The 20,013-nt window shown below is 40.5% G+C and overlaps 1 protein-coding gene across 1 annotated transcript in view; it reads left to right on the top strand.

The window, feature by feature from the left end:
• The first annotated feature begins 4,675 nt into the window (after positions 1-4,675).
• Positions 4,676-20,013, top strand: part of OXCT1 (3-oxoacid CoA-transferase 1) — an 85,896-nt gene continuing 70,558 nt past the window's right edge. The window contains exons 1-3 of the mRNA XM_030467742.1: positions 4,676-5,009; positions 7,780-7,888; positions 9,284-9,374. Of these exons, the coding sequence (XP_030323602.1) occupies positions 4,926-5,009; positions 7,780-7,888; positions 9,284-9,374 (284 nt within the window). The 5' untranslated portion in view covers positions 4,676-4,925. The remainder of the gene's footprint in view (positions 5,010-7,779; positions 7,889-9,283; positions 9,375-20,013) is intronic.

Raw genomic sequence — 20,013 nt, 5'->3', positions numbered from 1 at the left:
TTATTTCTTTCCTAATCTGACAACTGTCCTGTGGTTTTACAGGACAGAGTAGCTGCAGGGAGGAATGGGGTGGTGAGTGAGCTTCTTACTGTGTACATCTGCAAACAGTTCTGTATGACCATCTAAGGTTGTGTCTTTTTTTTTCTGTAAGTTGTGTATCAAATAAATGCATGGAAAAAGTTCTATTCTCTAGTAGTTTTACAAAGCCCTTCTAGTTTCTGAGTTTCAAGAAGAGTCTTTCTGTTGATGAGTTTTGTTTGAAAGTGCCCTGTGGAGCTTATTAATGTTATGTAGCATTGCAGAATCTGGAAAAGCCTGTTACAGTAGGGCTACTAAGCATGAACTGACATGCAGTGTGACAGCTGCTCAGGATTCTTGTTCACAGATAATTGTTTCTGTAGCCTCTTCTGTTGTGTTTACCTTTAGTCTTTTGCAACACTATCAGTACTGAGTGTAAAAGAATCCTACTTTTTCAGCTTGGCCAGAGTGGGGAAGGGGTGGAGGGGAAGACTTTCCTGTTCCATTGCATTTTTGCATCAAAAAAATCCTGGCAAAAATGAGGAATACGAGATTAGTAGGGTTTTCTGAATAAGAATTCAAACCAGTCTCCATAAGTATCAATACACAAGCATATGAAACTTGTACAGCTGACATCTGCTATTATCTACTGAACATGCTTTTTGGTTTTCCCTTACTCCTGCTGTAGAAGAATGATAAGTCACTTATCCTTTCTCCACATCTAGTAGACACACTGGCTGTCACTGTTGAAGGTTATGACCATTAACTTATGCAGACAGTGTTGGTGACAGTTACTAAATATGTCACATATAACCATGAACAGAAGTGCTGATCATGCTGAATAGCAGATTGTTGTTCTATTTAAACAAAAATGGCACCTTAATTTTAAGTGCTGTATAATTACACCTTATATTGTAGTTTTGAACTGAGACACAGCATTTGCAGTGGTCAGTTTGACTACTGAACTAAGTTAGCTATTTAACAGTTGATTGAAGTGTTGATATTTCAGTACCTCTTTCTCAGTGCTGTCAAGGTTAATAAGTGAGTAACTTCCTTCAGTAACTCTGTCTAATTTTGACCAAGTATAAAATATTCGGTGGCTTCTAAGAAGTTCTGCATAGTTGCTTATCTGATCTTGTAATAACAATGTGATATTCTGACATGGTGTAGAGATTTCTGTATCATAAAGTAGGGCATCTGTTCTGTAGCTAAAAGTAGAGCATCCTGCCTAAAATTTGAGAATGCTGTAGCAAAAACTGGACTAGTATGAAACAAGCCAACAGAAAATCAAACAAAAATTTTTTTGTACAATATGGACCTGCTCATCCAATTAGAGATTTTTATTTTCTTTATTAGGTGAGCTCCTATATTCTACTGTGATATTCATTGTAACAAAAATATTTGTTGGCTTCCTAATGTCTGCCCAAGAGGTTCTCCAAGGATAATGAACTGCTCTCACCAAAGGGTTGTTTATTGTTCCTCATTAGGTAGTTTCAGTACCCTTTCATAATTGGGAATTGCCTTTGATCTAGGCTTAGGACTATAAAAAGAGAAAACATTGCCAGAGTTCATCAGCAAAGAGATTCCTTAACAGCTCCATAGTCCACAGGTTGTTCCCTTCAGAAAAATTTGATCCTGTGGTCTCTCATTTATTTTTAAATTTCCATACCTCTCTAGAAGTTGGGTTTTTTTTGTTTGGTTTGTTTTGTTATTTTCCACTTTAATGTTGCTTTTGGTGTTTTGTGTTAATATTGTGTGCGCTTATATTTGTGAAATCTCTGATGATTTTTAATGTCTAGTTTTCACTAGACCTATAAATATAGATTTTTCTTTATAATGACCTTCCTTTCACCTCAGCCTTGTTAATAAGTTGAATATTTAAGTTCATATGGCTTACCAGTGTAGTCATTGGTGATGTAGGGACAGCCCTTTTGCCTTCTAAACTTGGAGATTAGTTTATGTGTTCTGTGTGTGTTCTAGTTGCTGCATAGTTTGTGTGGCTCCATTGTGATTTTCATGCCTTAGTGACTAAATTTTCTTGCCAAATTCCAATGGATCTGAAAGAAATGTAAATTGCTACACTTTAATTAGCTGAAAGTAAGTCTTAAGAAATTTATCTAGAAACAAAGTTGCTCATCTCAGAGTTCTGGTTCTTTCCATTGAACAGGTAAATCAAATATATTGAAATATCCTGCCTATCTTCTAACACTTTGGTGGCTTCTTTGGGAAATATTTCACTATATTGCAATGCTGACTTTGACTTCTCATTATGCTTGGTAGTAGTATAAACTGGTGTTATGTGGTGTATATAATGATTAACTTGTGTTAGCTCCTGAATGCCTACCTGCTGACTTGGTTTTGGCACCAAGGGCTCAAAACCCTCGCAATACACATTTGTAAATGCTGTTGAACCTTGAAAGCACTTTTTTTGCATGCTACCACTGTAATGTGAAAATAAGATCATATTAAAAATACCCTTGATAATTCTATAGACATTTTACCTGTTGGCTGCTTAGTTGTAGACCTTTTTTTGTGCAAACCTTTAAGACATCTTAAATATTTACACCGAGTAGAGGATCTATTGTCCTCCAGAAGCTACTTCGGAACAAATTCCTTCATCTGCTCATTCAGTTATGTTTGGAGCTTGTCTAAGACAAAGTAAGAGGCTTGTAGTCCAAAGTGTGAACCTCACACAATTAATTATTAAAAAAACCCCAAACAATTATGATTTTAGATAATCAAAAGCAGCTCATAATGAAATAAAAGTTCTTAGGTCAGAAACTGCAGCTTATACAAGTAGAATGACCAGCTTTGCATATAATAGATATTGCAAGGTGATATTTAGTACTCATGAGTATTTAGTACTCATTAAGTCTGCCTATTGCATACAGAAAGCAGTTGGAAGTCTCAAGTAGTCAAAACTTCATTCAAAACAAATGTTAGCTGGGTATGTAACAAGTACTCAAGATTTATCATTTTGCTAAGTTTGACAATGTATGCTGTTCATCTAAAGAAAGGTATTTCTTGAACTGAAGAGAATAAACTTCTTATAAACAGGTTTTTCAATGCCTAGGGAATTTTGTCATTAAAGAAAACATGACTTAAGGAATTTACATGTCTACATGAAACTTAGGTAGAAGAGAGGTTCAGAAATCCAGTCCTGTAAAACTTTTTTGATGTTTAGCGCTGAAATAATACAAGTGTGCTGATGTTTTGTTTCTCAGCTCTCTAAGCTTCTGTAATTTGTAGCTTTTTACACCTGGAACTGTCTCAGACTCAGCTGACTAGCTAAATACAATGACTATCTAGAAGAAAAAACAACCCAAAATCTTTTCTGACAGTGAGGTGTCTCCAGCACACTTGACTGACATCTGCAAGGTTTGTTTATAATATAAACTGTAATTACAGCTACTACCACCTCTTAAGATGTTTAATGGCATGGCAGGGGCTATGGAACAGCACCTGCAAGGCTGCAACATTGCTCTGAATAAAATGGACTAGATGTGCACAAACACTTTGGAGACTGGCAGCATGTTCATAAAGCCTTATTTTCCGTCTTGTAAATTTTCCTGCTGTGTGTTGATGCCACCATGGATAAGTTCAGAGGGTTGGCAGCTGCATTGGAGACTACCTGGAAACTAAGATGAGGAGAAGCGTGACCTTCAAAAAGCGTGACTTCCTGTTATGGGCTTGGGGTTGATTTATCTTTTCCTGCATCCAAGTAGCTTCTCAATTTTTTTCTGTGACTCCTGCTGTTCCACCAGGCATCACTGGGGCATGTATGGATTATTTGGGGTGTATTTAGAAAGCATAAATAATGGTGGAGGTATGCTTTGAATTCTCCTTCTTCGCAGCGTCAGAAATGCCAGCAATTCACATCACGTGGCTGCTTAAACAAGTGTACTATTCTAGTAACATTTTCCCTCCCAAACATAGCAGCTGAACACCCTGTGGAGACCATGTGCTTACTGGAGCCTTGTTCTCCCTGAGGGCTGCACATTGGATTGCAGCCTTGATTGTATAAATAAGGCAGTTTTTGAAATCTTGAAACTGACCCCAAAATACTGCAATGGTTGTAACTAGATCTTAAGCCATTCCCAGTCTTTGCCCTTCAATTCCCTTGATCTTAGTGAGGGAGTGACAGGGCAGAGATTTAAGCCATTTTAGCTTGTCCATCAGTGGAAGGAGCAGAAGAACAGGCTGCCCAAGGAAGTGGTCAAGTCTCTGTCCCTGGAGGTTTTTAAAAGACGTGTTGATGTGCTGCTTAGGGGTATGGGCTCATCAGTGCTAGGTTAACAGTTGTACCTGGCGATCTTAAGGACCTTTTCAACCAAAACGACTCTGATTCTTCGATCGCAAAGCAAAATGGGAAAAAAACCCCCACCAAACACCCTTTATAGCTTAAGTGCCTTTAACATTAATGGTTTTGTCCCCGTGCGTCTTCTGTGGGTCTGCGGCTTTTAAAGACCAGACTCCCCTGACTGCTGCCGCGGGGCATCAGTGGGCTGTGGGACCCACGAGTGGGGACCACCTGGCCCTGACGCCGCACCCCGTTCTGTGGGACAGCGCCCGGGCCGGGCTCCCCGGGCTGGACAGCGGCTCCCCTCCGGCGCCGGCCCCTCGGTTCCCCCCGGCTCCCCTCCGGCGGCAGGCCCTCGTTTCCCCCTGGTTCCCCCTGGCTCCCCTCCGGCTGCGGCCCCGCCTCGGTCGCGGCCAACGTCAGCAGGCGTTGGGGCCGAGCCCCCCACCCTCCCTCCCTCCCTCCGCCCGCAGGATCTGCCGTCCCGCCCGTTCCCTCTCCCCTCGCACGGCGTTGGACGGTAGCAGGCGCCGCGGCCGCCGCCTCCTCAGCCCAGCCCGCTGCTTCTCCCTCCTCTCCCCCTCTTCGAGAGCCGTGCAGCGCGAAGATGGCGGCGTACAAATTCCTCCTGCCGCCGCTCCGCCGCCGCATCCTTCTTCCCGCCGCGCGGGCGCGGGGCGCCGGGGCTGAGGTAAGGTGAGGCGGCGGTGCAGGCAGCCAGACCCTCGGCCACGCCGCTTGTCCGCTCCTCCTCCGCGTCCCCGTGCCCGCCGGGCCTTCGCCACCTCCGCCCCCGCCCCGCGGCCGTGACCTTGGTGGGATACCCACCGTATACCCACCTCGCTGGGGGTCGCCTCTGCCCGGGGGTCGGCATCTCCCACGGGTCGGGTGGTCGGAACCGCAGGGGGAGGCGACCACTCTGCTGCCCCGAAGAGCGTCCTTGTGCGCGCCCGCGGGGAAGCGATGGGCTTTGTGTGGAGTATTTGAGTTAGCGTGAGCGTTTTGGCCCGAGGAAGGCTCCCGGGGAGGGGAGGCGCGGCCCCGGCACAGGCCTGGCGACCGGTTGAGATGCGGTGACCTTGAGGTACCGGTTCTGGAGGTTTAATTTTTTTGTTGGTTTTTTTTGTTTGATTGTTTGTTGTTGTTTTGGTTTTTTTTTTCCCCCTGCATTTGAAATGGCAGAACAATGATAGTGTGCTACTGTGTATTTCAGTCTTGCTGTCGCCACGTCGGACTTGTCTAGAGATAGGCTGCAGGTGTAGGCAGGGACAGTGCTGCCAGAGAATCCCAGAGCCAGCTCGGTTGCTTTGCTCATCCTAGGGCAAGCCTCTGCCAAACATCGTGGATCTTGTGGTTTCCAGCCCACGTGTAGCCACAGTCACGTTAATTTTTTGTCTTTTCAGCTGGAATTTTTTCTGTGGCTTTTTTTAATTTTAGTCGAAAAGCTTCTCAACTTTCCTCATGCACATGTCTAGTCTTTGTGTTGTCTTTATGGACTAAGAGTAGTAGCTCTTTACATCTTTGTTCTTCTTAGTTACACTTAGCTCTTCAGTAAAATTTAGTTTCAGTTCTGTTGGTCATTCTAAGAGCTCATCTGTTTCCATGTTCTCTTTTAAACCTGGGCTGCTAGAATTGCAGCCAACTCCTAAGGTCTCAGCTTACTGTCCCGGTGTGCAGGGAAGCGTAGGTGATTGCTGGCATCTTGTCACCCTGCAAAGCCACTGCTCTTAAACATCACGGGGGTGGGAGAGGTACTGCAGGGATTATACGTGGTACAGAAAGGCCGATACCATCGAGACATCCAACCTGGGAGGAAACTCACATGGAACATTTGCTGCTCTGTTTTTTCACCACTGTTACAGGCAGTTGGAGAGATTTAAAAAAAAGGTACCATGTGATCAGTTAAAAATATTTTCCTGTGTGTTGGTATGGGGATACAGCAGTGGCCTGGCCTCCTTCCAGCACTGGCTAATGTCTGCTTGCAGACCTGTTGTACAAGGGCTCCTGAGGCTGCCAGCACTTAATACTCATTATGTTACTTGCTGAGTGTGACCAGAAGGGACGCTCTCTTCAATCTTCCTGTCACTGTGAAAAATGTCTCTGAAATGAACAGTCATATAATAGGGAAGAGTCTTCTGCTCTCCTGAAACTGTTCTCTATGACATATGTACTGATTTTTTTTTTTTTTAATGTTTGGGTGGGGGTTTTTTGTTTTTTGTTTTGTTTGTTTGTTGTTTGGTTTTTTTGGTTCGTTTTGTTTTGGTTTGGTTTGGTTTGGTTTGGTTTTTTGAGTCCACCAAAGCAGAACATCAGTGTTTCCACTGGGAAAGAGATAAGCGTCTGTTCAGAAAGGTATCTTTAATATTCAGTATAAACTCTTTCAGCCTTGATTGTATAAATAAGGCAGTTTTTGAAATCTAGAAACTGACCCAAAAATACTGCAATAGTTGTAACTAGATCTTAAGACAACACTTTAGAGATGAGTTAGGCAATTGTCCCTAAAGCATATGTAAATTAGCTTTTTTACTATTTACTTCTTATACTGCCTTACTAGTAGACAGCAGTTCCAAAAACTCGAAATTTGTAGAGACTGTGTCAGTGAAGTGACTTAAATGTCAGTTGTTCCTGGTGCCTTGGAAGGACTTGATCAGTGTTAATGCATGATAGACTTAGTGGGAAATACTTAAGAAAAAACAAGAGGTAGCTGTGACCAAAGAATACAATATCTGAGTTATAATTGTTACTGTATAATACCTTTGCACCGTGGAGTCAAATTTTGGGGGTGGTATTTGTGTTGATTTCCCTCTTGCCTTTCCTATTTTATCATTTGCTGGAGTTTCCCTGGTTGTGGTCAGTTCTTCAACAGCACAAAGAGCTGTAAGACTGTAAGGAAGCTGGGGGAAGGTTCATTCTGTCCAAGGGAGCCTGCTTATTATACAGCCAGCAGAGTGCAGTACTTCTTATTAGTTAGTGACCTCCACTCAGATTTTGTGCTGGTGTTGGCTCTCTGCTTCAGCAGTTTCTGGTTATGTTTAATGTCTTTGAAGCTACAAGTAGCAATATATAGGTTAAATCAGGCTTTGGGTCATCTGACTTGTGCTGAGGAATTGCTTGTGAATCTGTTCACAGTAAGTCAGAATTCATTAGCAGTTTAGGATGTAATTCAGAACCCTAAAATCTGTTTGGATAATGTCAGATTAATTCAGTGATATTAAGCCTAAAGCCTTCATAAATTCATATAAAGCTTGTAAAATATGATTCTATGTGAAGGAGAGACAATAGCATCCTTATTTTAGAAACCTGAACCCTTCTCTCCTCCACTGCAGTGTGTAGTGTTCACAGCATCAGTATCTTTTTTTTGTGTGTTCCACCCCTTTCCTAGACTGAGGGATGGTCATCATTATAAGGCTACTGCATAATGCCTTTTATTCATTCACTTATTTCTTTTAATGTTGTTCCAGATTTGTGGATGCTATTTTTCTACCAGCTGTCATCACAACACTAAATTTTATACTGATCCTGTTGAAGCTGTAAAAGACATACCCAATGGGGCAACTATACTTGTTGGTGGTAAGTATTTAAATTGTTTATAGGTGCCATCATGTGTTCTTTTAATGAGATATATTTTACTCTTTCATCATATTTAGTGTTATATTTAATAATTTGAGAAACCATATACTTCTTTGGGTATTCTTAACAAGCGATTTCCTTCTCTAGTAATGAGTGTCAGGTGCTTTCACTCAGAAAACCCCAGTTTGTTTCTTAGAGGGAAGAAAAAGTCTCAGAAAAATATTTAGTTTTCTTTCCCCACTGGTTGTACCAGTTTGAATGCAGAAAATCCACGTTGGCTTTTTTAAGTTAGCATTGTTATTCTGGATGGTGAAGTAGTAAAATTTGTTTTTAATAATTCTTATGGTAGGATTCTCTATAATCTGTATCTACCTAATTGCTGTGTCTGTGTGATTTTGACCAAATCACCTAACTTGTTTCTGGGTGTAGCAAGTGAAGATAATACTAATTTACACCGAATGGTTATCTGTAGCATTACCAGAAGAATCAAAAAGTTGTGATACTCACTTTCACTGTGACTTAAGCTTTTGAATATTCTAGATGATTTCCACAATTTTGTGTTGGTCTTATCTACTAGAAGAAAAGCAATCTCTCTATTCCGTAGCTTGTAGTTGATTTTTAGTATTTAATAAGTAATTAATGTAATGTTGTAGAACATGGGAAACCTAACTGGAGATGTGTAAGGAGACATAATGCCTTCCAGGAAGAATGGCTGTATTTTTTGGTTACTGGAACAGAAGAATATCTGAGGCTAATTGGTTGGGAGGAGAGTGGTAGAATTTTTAGTTTTGAGCCTGAGACTGAGGTGCCTCAAATGTGACATGGTACTTCATTTTAGGCATACTGGGTTCTTAAGTAATAGATAGCAGTGTGAGGCATCTCAGCCTGGGTGGAGATCTGAGTTAGTGTGCTTCCAGTTACACATCTTGCCAGGAGCATTGAGAGTCCCAGATTTTTATCACCTAAGTATAAGATAAGCTGTATGTGAGAAACTCCTTGATCCTTCTGTTTGGCAGTGCTGCGTGCAGCAAAGAGCAGAAGTTAGTTGGGTAGAAAGAGAAAGAATATTGAGTGTAATGATTAGTACACATGCTAGGAGAGCAAAGCTCCTGTAGCCCTTCTCCAAAGTCCATTGGTGTGTGAGCAGATATCTGATAGTTAAATGGCTTTCATACAAAGTGAGAAGTGTCTATAGTGACTGGGAGATTCCAGTAGAAGGGTACAACTCTTTCCAGAAGCATTGGTTTATTTAGTCAGCTAAGGAACTTGTTCTACTCAGAAAATATTTTTAATTAGACAGTGCATATCTGATTAATCTGTGTTCTTTCAAACACTTTTTACATATTCAGTTTTGTTCTGTTTTGTTTTGGTTTTTTTTTGTTTTAATTTTTTTAGGTTTTGGATTGTGTGGGATTCCTGAAAACCTCATTGGGGGTTTACTGAAGACTGGAGTAAAGGGAATAACAGCAGTCAGTAATAATGCAGGGTAGGTATTGCTAGAACTGTAGTTTATTAAGTACAGACTAAATGTTTCATTCAAGTGGAAAAGATGATGTGTATGAAAAGTCCTATTTTTCATCCTAATAATTTTTATACTAACCACACATCTTTGTTTGGAAGTTTTATTTTTGAAATGACCCCAGGAAGTACAGTACTGTGTGTATAGTTGTTGCTGCTGTGTAGTGTTGCAGTCATCTCTATCCATTTAACTGAAATTTCTGACTTGGATGCTTTATGTGTAGTGTCAGTTAGGGTTCTTCTGTGTATATGTAAAGTTTTGTAATAAGGATTATTTTTTAAACTAAAATTTCATGCTTTCTGACCTTCTTATTTTCATACTATTACTTTACAAAACCCAAATAACACAGAAACAATGTAGGATATTTATGATCACAGAATGGAGAAGTTCTTTATTGGTCTTGAAGTTTTTAATTTATTTTTTAAAATGTGTGCCTACTAAGAAGTTAACGAGGGGTTAACAGTGAGACTAATTCTTTTACATATAATTTCTCAGTTTCTCATTAACACTAGTTTTTACATAAATTGTTCATTTTTACAGATTTCACAATACCTAATGATCTTCATAAAAAGAAATAGACACAGCCACTTATGTTGACATACAGTGGTAAAATACAAATGAAATTAAATAAAAATATTAATATGCAGTATAAAATGACCTATAATTGAAATCATCCTAGTCAGTAAAACTGATAATCTGTTCCTTGAAGTACTTTTGGATCACTGGCACCTACAGGTGGTTCCATGACTTATCTTTAAAAAAATTACTTTCAGCAACATAATTCCTGTGTAATTTAGTTCATTGTAGATAGAAAGGTTATGGAGAGATTGATGTTTCTTAGTGAAGTTGTACTTTAGCAAATTGTCTTTAATTAAGGAGCTCACCTTAAATTCTGTTTTCCTGTGAAATAAGAAATCTCACAGCTGAATGTAGCGGGGTTACACACCCCAGTTGGTAAGTAAGGTACTTTGTGAGCATTCTTTTAATGTTTCTTCTTTGTTTTTTTTTAAATTTTAAAAATGTTGCTTACTTTCAACAAAAGGCAATTTTTGTGTTATTACATTTTCTGTGAACTTTTTACTTTTTAATTCTCTGTTTGTGATGAAATACTAATGACAATGTTGTGGTTTTTTCATGTAATTTCATTATTGCTTGAAATTGTGAGCTCTTTGGGTTGGAAGTTTTGTTTTTGTTCTGCAGAAGCTCAGCCTTTATCCCATTGCAGATCAAGAGCTGTAAGAGAGAAAAAAATCAGTGGGAACCTGTTTTCTTCTGTACCTCTGTTAGAATAGCAGAGGGATCTGTTTATGTGAGCCAGGAAGGTTTGAGTGTAAAGAATTTTGTCTTGCATACAAAATAAAAGCAGATGTCAAATCTTCCTCCTTCAAATCCTCTAGACTTGCCAGGAAAGTTAATTATGTGGGATTTATCTAATAATGCTTTGGGCTGTTTTCAGTTGCATCATTGGATCTCCCATATAGTTGGTTCATCATTTTCTACCCCAGTCTGTTTTGTTATTAGCCTGTTTTTTATTTAACGTAGTTAAAACCCAGGTAGTATTCAAAAACCCCACATTCAGTTCATACATATACACAGTTCCAGTTTCTGAAGATGAAGTTCACAATATGTTGATCATAATTTTTGTTTTTTAGTGCTTTATGCTTTCCATTGAACATTCATGGATAACAGGATTTGTATTGGTGTTGGCGCATACATAGGCAAACTCAGGCTCCTGTGGGAAACGGCTGCTGGTGGATTGTAAAAAGGAGAGAGGAAGAGACAGAAATACTTCTGAGTTGAAAGATCAGTCACTTAGATTAGAGATCATTCGTTCTCATACTCTTATTTCTGAATGACACACACATACATATATATATATATATATATATATAGATAGAAAAATTACACAGATACTTATGGGAAGAAGGTGAGTGAATGTGAGGGAAAGGAAAAAGAGAAGTATTGTGGAATAGAGTGGAAAAGACAACATTTATTTTGAAATTAAATTAATAATAAAATACCATTTCATCTGCTATTCCTATTATTGTTACATGGACCTTAGTCTGCTGTAGTTGGTAGGGTTTGAGAGCCAGGTTAAAGCACAGATGTATTGTCAGAATCCTTATCACAAGGGTTAGTACCGTTTAAGCATCTTCTAATACAATGTCAAAAAGTATAGAATCATAGAATCATAGAATCCTAGGGGTTGGAAGAGACCTCGAAAGATCATCTAGTCCAACCCCCCCTGCCAGAGCAGGGCCACGTAGGGTACCTCGCATAGGAACGTGTCCAGGCGGGTTTTGAATGTCTCCAGTGAAGGAGACTCCACGACCCCCCTGGGCAGCCTGTTCCAGGGCTCTGTCACCCTTACAGTAAAAAAATTTTTCCAGATATTCAACTTGAACCTCCTATGCTCCAATTTACACCCATTACCCCTTGTCCTATCACTGGTCACCACTGAGAAGAGCCTAACTCCATCTCCCTGACACTCACCCCTTACATATTTGAAAACATTGATGAGGTCACCCCTCAGTCTCCTTTTCTCCAAACTAAAGAGACCCAGCTCCCTCAGCCTTTCCTCATAAGGGAGATGTTCCACTCCCTTAATCATCTTAGTAGCTCTGCGCTGGACTCTTTCAAGCACTTCCCTGTCCTTCTTGAACTGCGGGGCCCAGAACTGGACACAATACTCCAGGTGCGGCCTCACCAATGCAGAATAGAGGGGGAGGAGAACCTCTCTTGACCTACTAACCACACCCTTTCTAATGCACCCCAGGATGCCATTGGCCTTCTTGGCCACAAGGGCACATTGCTGGCTCATGGTCATCTTCTTGTCAACCAGGACCCCCAGGTCTCTTTCACCGACACTGCTCTCCAGCAGGTCAGCCCCCAACCTATACTGGGACATCGTGTTGTTCTTCCCCAAATGCAAAACTCTACACTTCCCCTTGTTGAATTTCATCATGTTTCTCCCTGCCCAACTCTCCAGCCTGTCTAAGTCTCTCTGAATGGCAGCACAGCCTTCTGGTGTGTCAGCCACTCCTCCCAGCTTAGTGTCATCAGCAAACTTGCTGAGGGTACATTCTATACCCTCATCCAAGTTGTTGATGAAGATATTGAACAACACCGGTCACTGCAATACTAATAAATGCATTTGAAAACTGAAGAAGCACAGCAGTCATGCACCTTGTAGCAAAAGTTAAATTGTTCTGTAATCTCAGGATGTCAGGTACTTTGTGGGATGCATAATTTTCCACTTTCCAAGATGCCCGAGGATTCATTTGCTTTGGCACTGTTGTGCTGCAGTTGATGCTCTGCTGTGCTTCATCTTCCTGACTGCAGCTGCTGATCTCCAGCTCTTCCAGCAAACCAGAGGTAATTTGTTGCGGTCAGGTTTTCTCATCCTGCATGACATTACCATGCTTCTAACTGGAGTGGGGAAGGAGCCAAGTATGTAGACAGACAACTTCTTCTGGCGATCAGTGTCTGAATATGCATTAATTAAAAAATGTGTTACAGAGCTATCTGTTTATAACTAAAATAGCAGCAGTGTAGACAGCACTTCACTTGTGTCTAGGGGAAAGCAGTAATTAGGAAGCCTTGAAGTGCTCTTGCCAATTCTCTTTGGAGGGAATAATGGAATCATGGAATGGCTTAGATTGGAAGGGACCTGTCAGGGACAGAAGCACGTTCCACTAGAGGGTTCTGCAAAGCATCAAAATAGTTGTCAGTGTCTGGAAGCAACTTTAAAGGAGTAGGATTTTCACAAGTTCACAGTCTACCGTTCTGTGTTGCAGTGTAACAGGGGGAAGGTCTTTCCTGCAAATCCTTGTCAAATCACAGTCCTGACAGGTAGAGCCCTTTGAAGGGCTTGCCAAAGGCAGCTTGTGCATTTTGTGGGGGGGGGGTATTCTCAGGACCCCAGTTAGAAGCACTACACTGCTAAAGTCACTGTTCTGTGCATTATGCTAGTACATATGCTGTGCAATACATGGTGAAATGACACCTTTGAAAGTAGTTACTCTTTTTCCAAGCCAAACGAGGCAAAGTGTTCGAAAATGAACGAGCACAAATATCCACTATCTCTGGTATTTACATAGCTTGCTGCAAGGGAAACTGGAGCTTGTGAACCAGGGAGATAGTGAAAGATACCATGGTGGGTGTGTGCTCTTCTAAAATACAGTCTCTTAGAACTTAATTTAGAACTTATTTTACCATTGTATTTTGTATTTTAAATATTTCTTTACATTGTGGTATTATTAGCCCATTAAATTTTGAGATTTCTGTCTCAGCAAGCTACTGAAATACATTCTGTTTAGATTTGGTTTGCTCTATATATCTTTATTTTAAACCTTGATTCAGCAAATTCCCAACATAGTTGTGATAGTATGCAGTACCTTACTGCATGTGGCTGTTTTTTCATCTGCTTGTGAGTTTGTGGTGTCTTGTTGAATACTGACTTTAGGGTACAGTGGACTTGGACATTTCAGATCGGTTTATACTAAGACTTCCCTAATGTAGGCTCTCAGACCTGTTGTTGCAGGTGTGCAGCAAAAACTATGTTCTTGTCAAAACTGCCAAATGCTAAAATGAAAGTATAGATTGGCATCATATTAATATTTTAAATTTATTTTCTTTAAAGGAACAGGTAACTAATTTTGATTATAATCACATTCTGAGATTAACATTTAAGTTCTATCACCTCAATAGGCTGAATTTGTACTGGATAAAAATTAAGTCCATTACCTGTAGTAGCTGCAGCTGTGGTCAGACTTGTGTCAAATGAACTATTTCTCTCTAGGCTTTCTCTTCTTTTGAGATTTAAATCTGTATTCTTTTCAAATTGATAGTTTTGAACTTACAGTAAAAATAGAGACATCACAGTTAATATCTTAATTACTAATCACCTGGGTGATTATCTGAAAGGAGATTGAGAGCATGCTGTCAGATTATCAGAGATTCAGACTTGCTGCTTAAAAGGCATTACAAGCTTTTTGAACCTTGAAGAAGTTCTCTGTTACGATGTTATACATTAGTAAGGAGAATACAACTTTGACATAAACATTTGAACTGTTGTTCATGATACCTGAGTGCACTGTTACTTAGGTCTGTTGAACATAATTGTTTTCCTAATGGACTATTTGCATTTGCCAGATCTCCAGAAGAGGCATTAACCTTGCATCAGATGGAATGGCAAACTTAGTACACCTCATATTCTAAAGCACAAAATATATTTTTATGTTCTTTAAATATTTTTCATTGAAGGAAGGATTGATAAATGTCATGTATGTAAAATTTTAAGGTCATGTAATTTTTTCAGTCATTAGTTTCTGTCAAAACCACAAAGTGTCTGCTGTCTTTGCCACACCCCCTGTTTGTTCTTGCATATGTAAATTGTATGGCTTAATTCTTTCCGTATTATTTACTTATATATATATGTTACCTAGAAATACAAAAAAATAAAAGCTGTAATCTCTGAAAATCTGACCAGGTCACCTTGCTAATATTAGTGTGAAGGTTATTTAGGATTTTGGCAGAGCAAATTGTACTAAACTTTCCACTGCATGGAACTGCTGAGAAGTCAGCTGTGCAGATGACTTTATTGTGATGATTACAAGTGAAAATGGCAAAATAGGGGTAGAACTCAGTGTGCTGAGGAACTGAATCAGCTTAGTTTTAGAAGAGCAACAGAACAGTTAAATTAGCTTTCAGCCAGGAGACTTTTGAAGTATGATCCACTCATGATGAAATTGAAATATTTATTGGATTAAGTCTGTTAGGCTTAATTTGATCACTGCACTACTGATCGCTGAATAGATTATTTTATTGTGAAAAAACTACAAGATGTGATTTCATAGAAGAAGGGAATGTGGAAAGAGGACACCTTGCTCCTGACATAACTATGGAATGTATAATACTTATAATAAAAAAAATTTCATTAGGGCAAATAAACATTGTGTCTTTGCCCAATTTACTTTTCTATGAGCTGAATCAATTTTCGTCTCCCTTGTTCAGGTTTCTCATCTTACCCTTATTCTATGTACCCTTCTGGAAGTGGGGGACAGAAAAGAAGGAGAAATAGAGGATGATCTGAACTGTATCCATAGTTATTCTCCAATATAACACCTGGGGGACGATTGTGGGACACAGTCTCACTTCTAGAGCTAGATAAGTGACTGGGAAAGACCAAGAACTGTTAGGTGGCTGATTTTCAAATCTATTTTACCCTGGGTATGCCTACACTTCTTTTTGATGTCTTCTGGTGAATGCCATTTGGTAGGCATCTATTAATTTTCTACTCAAAGGCTAGAAATGATGGCTTTCTGGTACTGTCAGGCTATGCTTTGTGAGTTTTTTTGTGGACCTATGAGTGTGCATCTCACACGATACTCAGACGATACCATCAGCTATACACCTTCTTTCAAGTGCGTCAAGTTTCATGCCAGAATCAGGTTCCCCTCTGAGCCTGAAAGCTTAAAGATGTGCTACTAAGTAGTACCAAACAGGTAGTGATACATTCCTTTTAGCTGGGGAGCATATGTGGACTTCTCCAGGAAGTATTGACCTGTCAGGAGGCATAACTGCATGTACCTTGCAGCAGATGAAAAGTTGATATTGCAAAGCAAAGCAAAGCAAAGCAAAGCAGATGAGATGAGACCCCTTTTAAGTGGAGAATGACAGTAGAAATTGTTTCCCACTCCTAGCTTCTTGCCAGGAAAATTTCTGGGTCTTGAACAGGTCCATCTGTTACCAAGTTTCATGCGTTGCTGTGCAAGGCTTGGACTAGCCAAATGCCTAGAGACACTGCTGACTAGTGTCTTTACATGAAGCCTTCTACCAGGAGCTGGACCAACCTTAAAATGCTTCATTTCAGCAACAGTAAGTTGCAGGAAACTGGTTTCTGCTCAAGGTGGAGCCTTTCTTCAGGATTCTTACTGCAGGCTTTTCTTTCTCAATCCATAGTATCAGGGGTGGTGTAGTCACCATCCCATCCTTCCAATCCCTCAACTGTGGGAGAAGGTCAGGTAGGACACCATATTAGGTACTCCCTGGCCAACAAGTTTTAATTCTACAGAAGTCAGGTATTGATGTTAATCTTTCATAACCAGTAACTTCTGGTATTAGTGGGATCTTTCAGGAGTATAGACTGCAGGTCCTGAAAAATCTGTGAACAAGAAGTATAGAGAAAGGCTTCTCTTCAAGAGATGTAGAACGGAGCCCTTATGCTAATTGATACTGCTTGCCAGCTCTTTTCCATTGTTCTCAGTAAGGGCAGCCAGTGTGTCCTGGCCATGGCCACTGGTCTTAAGCTCCTATAAATGTCTTTACAAAGGCAGAGAGATAGAGGAGTGAAATTATTTTGTTTTACTCAAAAAAAAAAAAAGCCCCCCACAACCCCAAAGCCACCTTCTGCTCCTTGGCAGGGTAGTGTGACATTCCAAGTCTTCTTTTTTCTGCATAAAAATACAAACTTCTATTCCCTGCTTTTCCATAGAGTCATATGATAGAATGGTTTGGGTTAGAAGGTACATTAAAGATCATCTGGTTCCAACCCCCCTGCCATGGGCAGATACACCTTCAACTAGATAAAGTTGCCCAAAGCTCCATCCACCCTGGCCTTGGACACTTCCAAGTAGGGGAAATCCACAAACTCCTTGTGCAGCCTGTGCTAGAGTCTCACCACCTTCACAGGAAAGAATTTGTTTCTAATACCCAAATCTATTTGCTCTCAGTTTGAAACTGTTCCCCTTCATCCTCTAGATACATTCACTTGTGAAAAGTCCCTCTCGAGCTTTTCTGTAGCCTCTTCAAGTACTGTAGACTACTATAAAGTCTACTTAGAGCCTCTCTTCTCTCATCATACCTTCATAGGAGAGATACTCCAGCCCTCTTCTGATGATCTTAGTGTAGTGAGACAGGACCAGGTGCCCTGAGTTATTGATGAGTGGGTGTGGGTTCACCTGTGTCTGGCCTCCCTCCTGAGCATGTGCAGGAGCACGGGGCCAATAAGAGAGCAGCTGACACCCACAGAGAGAGCTCTCACTCTTCAGTGAGGATTGAGAAGCCCACAGCTCAAGGAGCCCCAGGGGCAGGCAAGAAGGGGTAGATCCCGGAGCCCCAGGAACAGCCCTAGGACATCGTCCAGGAATGGGCTAAACCCCAAGGCCTCAGGATCAGCCCTAGGAGCAAGAAGGGCTCCTCCCGCTTCATCTTAGTGCCCCTCCTCACTACTTGCTGTAACAGCTCCATGCCCTTTTGTGGACTGGACACAGTACTCCAGGTGGGATTCTAAGAAAATCGGAGCAGAGGAGGAGAATCACTTACCTTGGCTTGTTGGCTGTGCTTCTTTTGATGCATCCCAGGACACAGCTTTCTGGGCTGCAAGAGCTCACTTGTGACTTAAGTCAAGCTTCCCGTTTACCAGCACCTCCAAGTCCTCCTCAGGACTGCTCTGAATCAGTTCTCTGCCCAGCCTGTAACTGCCAGGGATTGCCCTGACCCATGTGTGGGACCATGCTTGTGGCCTGACTTTGTCAGGCTGTGTAGGGCTTGTTGATTTGTGAAGCTTTTATCAGCTTGGAAACTTAGCTAACCAGTAGAATGTGTTTTGCTCTCAAACCAAAGAGAAAGGTTTGAGAGCTGTAAATTACTATTTATCTGGAGTGCAACATCAGCATGTTGCCTTTGACTATGAATATACTTGATATATGTGGTCTAGGTCTGGCTAGGTGTCATCATGGGCTATTTTACTAGAGAAGGTAGACAGTTTTTGGCAGGGAGGTTTCATAGATCTGAGAGAGACAAAACAGTAAGAAGGAATGTGTTGCTAGACAACCACACATCCTTAATTGTGATAACTTTTTCTTGTCCTCATCAGTAGAGCGGAGAACTTGGATCACTTATGTTCTTGATTAGTGCTGGGTTAGATATCTTTTCCTGTATATGTTTCATGTATTCTGTTGATTTAGATTTCATCTGAATATTGAATGGGGAAAATTCTAGAGATGTTAACAATTTTTCTGGCAAAAGAACATATTCTCTGTCTAGGTCTAAAGTGTATTTTCCCTGCTCCAGCAGCATGCGTAACAACTATGTCTACTTCCACCACACCTTTTTCCTTCCTCTCTTGGGCAACACATTTTTATTGCAAAAAACCTTTGTTTAATTTTTGAAAGTGTTGAATCCAGCTTTTAAGATAGGTGAACAGGATCTGTTCTTTCTGTGCAGTCAGTACAGGATCTTTTTTCTTTTTATGTTCACTATTTGATAGGAAGGGCATTACCTGCAAGACAGATGTTTTTGGGAGTAACATTTTCAACATAAACATACTTTAAGCTGAGAAGTTCAAATAAACTTTTGCACCTTAAAAAAAACCCAACCAACCAAACAAGAAAGCAGCAAAGTATGGAAAGGGAGAACAAACAATATACAAAACCTTGTATCAAAATGTTGCATTGAAAGAACTTTTCCTAAACCAGAATATTTTTTTTCCTGTGATCGAGATGACAGGTAAAGAGCAAAGGGTAGGGAGGAGTGAGAACAGCATTTTTCACTGCTGTGGTAAGGATGAAAGGAAGACTGATGTGCATGGAAAGTGAAAGGGTTGTTTCAATTGGAAATCAGAATGCAGATAGCAACCTTAAAAGAGATAAACAGTACTACATGTCTTTTAAGAAATTTGCATCTAAGATAACATACAAGATGAATAACAACATTTGGATTTTGTGGTGCTGTTCTGAAGATGAAATGTGGTAGATGAAGTAGTTTGGGTTACCAGGCAGAGCCTCTTGTTGTATGACTTCCTGAAGGTAAAATGCCTCCTGTCATTGTGCTGGAGGAGTAGGAGTATATGACCAGAGTGCTCAGTGTCTGATTATCACTGCAGTTTTAAATATATTGAGTGCCCTTGAGGTGAGAAGAAAATCAGTGTAAGAAGTGAGGAACAAGTTCGAATGAATGTGGCAGAGAATATTTTTGTGTGATTTTCTACTCTAATTTCTGTAGGAAACTTTGATAACTACAGAATTTTGCTTAAGAGAAGGTACTTCCTTGTAGCAGATGAGGGGGTCAAGAGTATCTGTATGGACCTGCAGGACAATATGCATAATCCTAGTAAGGACAATCTGCTCCAGATGAGACTGTAGGTTGAGTAATTACAGATTTTAGTGAAATGAGGCAGAAATTTCTTTAAGCATTAAAAATCTGCTATTGACCCTCTGTTGCCATGCTTTCCTCATGTGAGTGAGGAAATACATTTGGCTGTATGCACGCAGAAATCTCATATCTGCCTGTTTCTGTTTGATAGTTTGCAGAGTCTCAAAGTGTTAAGAGCAGCGTTAACCACCTGAATGACAGAGAAAACAGCAAACTCTGCTTTGTAAGCAGTTCAAGCTTCCCCTACTGGTTCTTGCACTACAAAGCACTGCACAGTTCTGATTAACCTGTGCTTTTGCTACACTGAAATCTAGTGATATAGACCTATTAAACTGCCATGAGGTACTGGCTGATCTGGTATCTTTGCTTGGTACCTTTTATAGTGACGTCAGGTTTTGACAATTTTCTTGTGAGAGGGATTGTCCTGCTTTGAGTTAACCTATACAGAAAG

This window comes from Calypte anna, chromosome Z, assembly GCF_003957555.1.
Source record: "Calypte anna isolate BGI_N300 chromosome Z, bCalAnn1_v1.p, whole genome shotgun sequence".
Taxonomy (NCBI): Eukaryota; Metazoa; Chordata; class Aves; order Apodiformes; family Trochilidae; genus Calypte; species Calypte anna.
The sequence above is the reverse complement of the archived record's forward strand: the minus strand, read 5'-3'. Positions and strand labels throughout refer to the sequence as shown.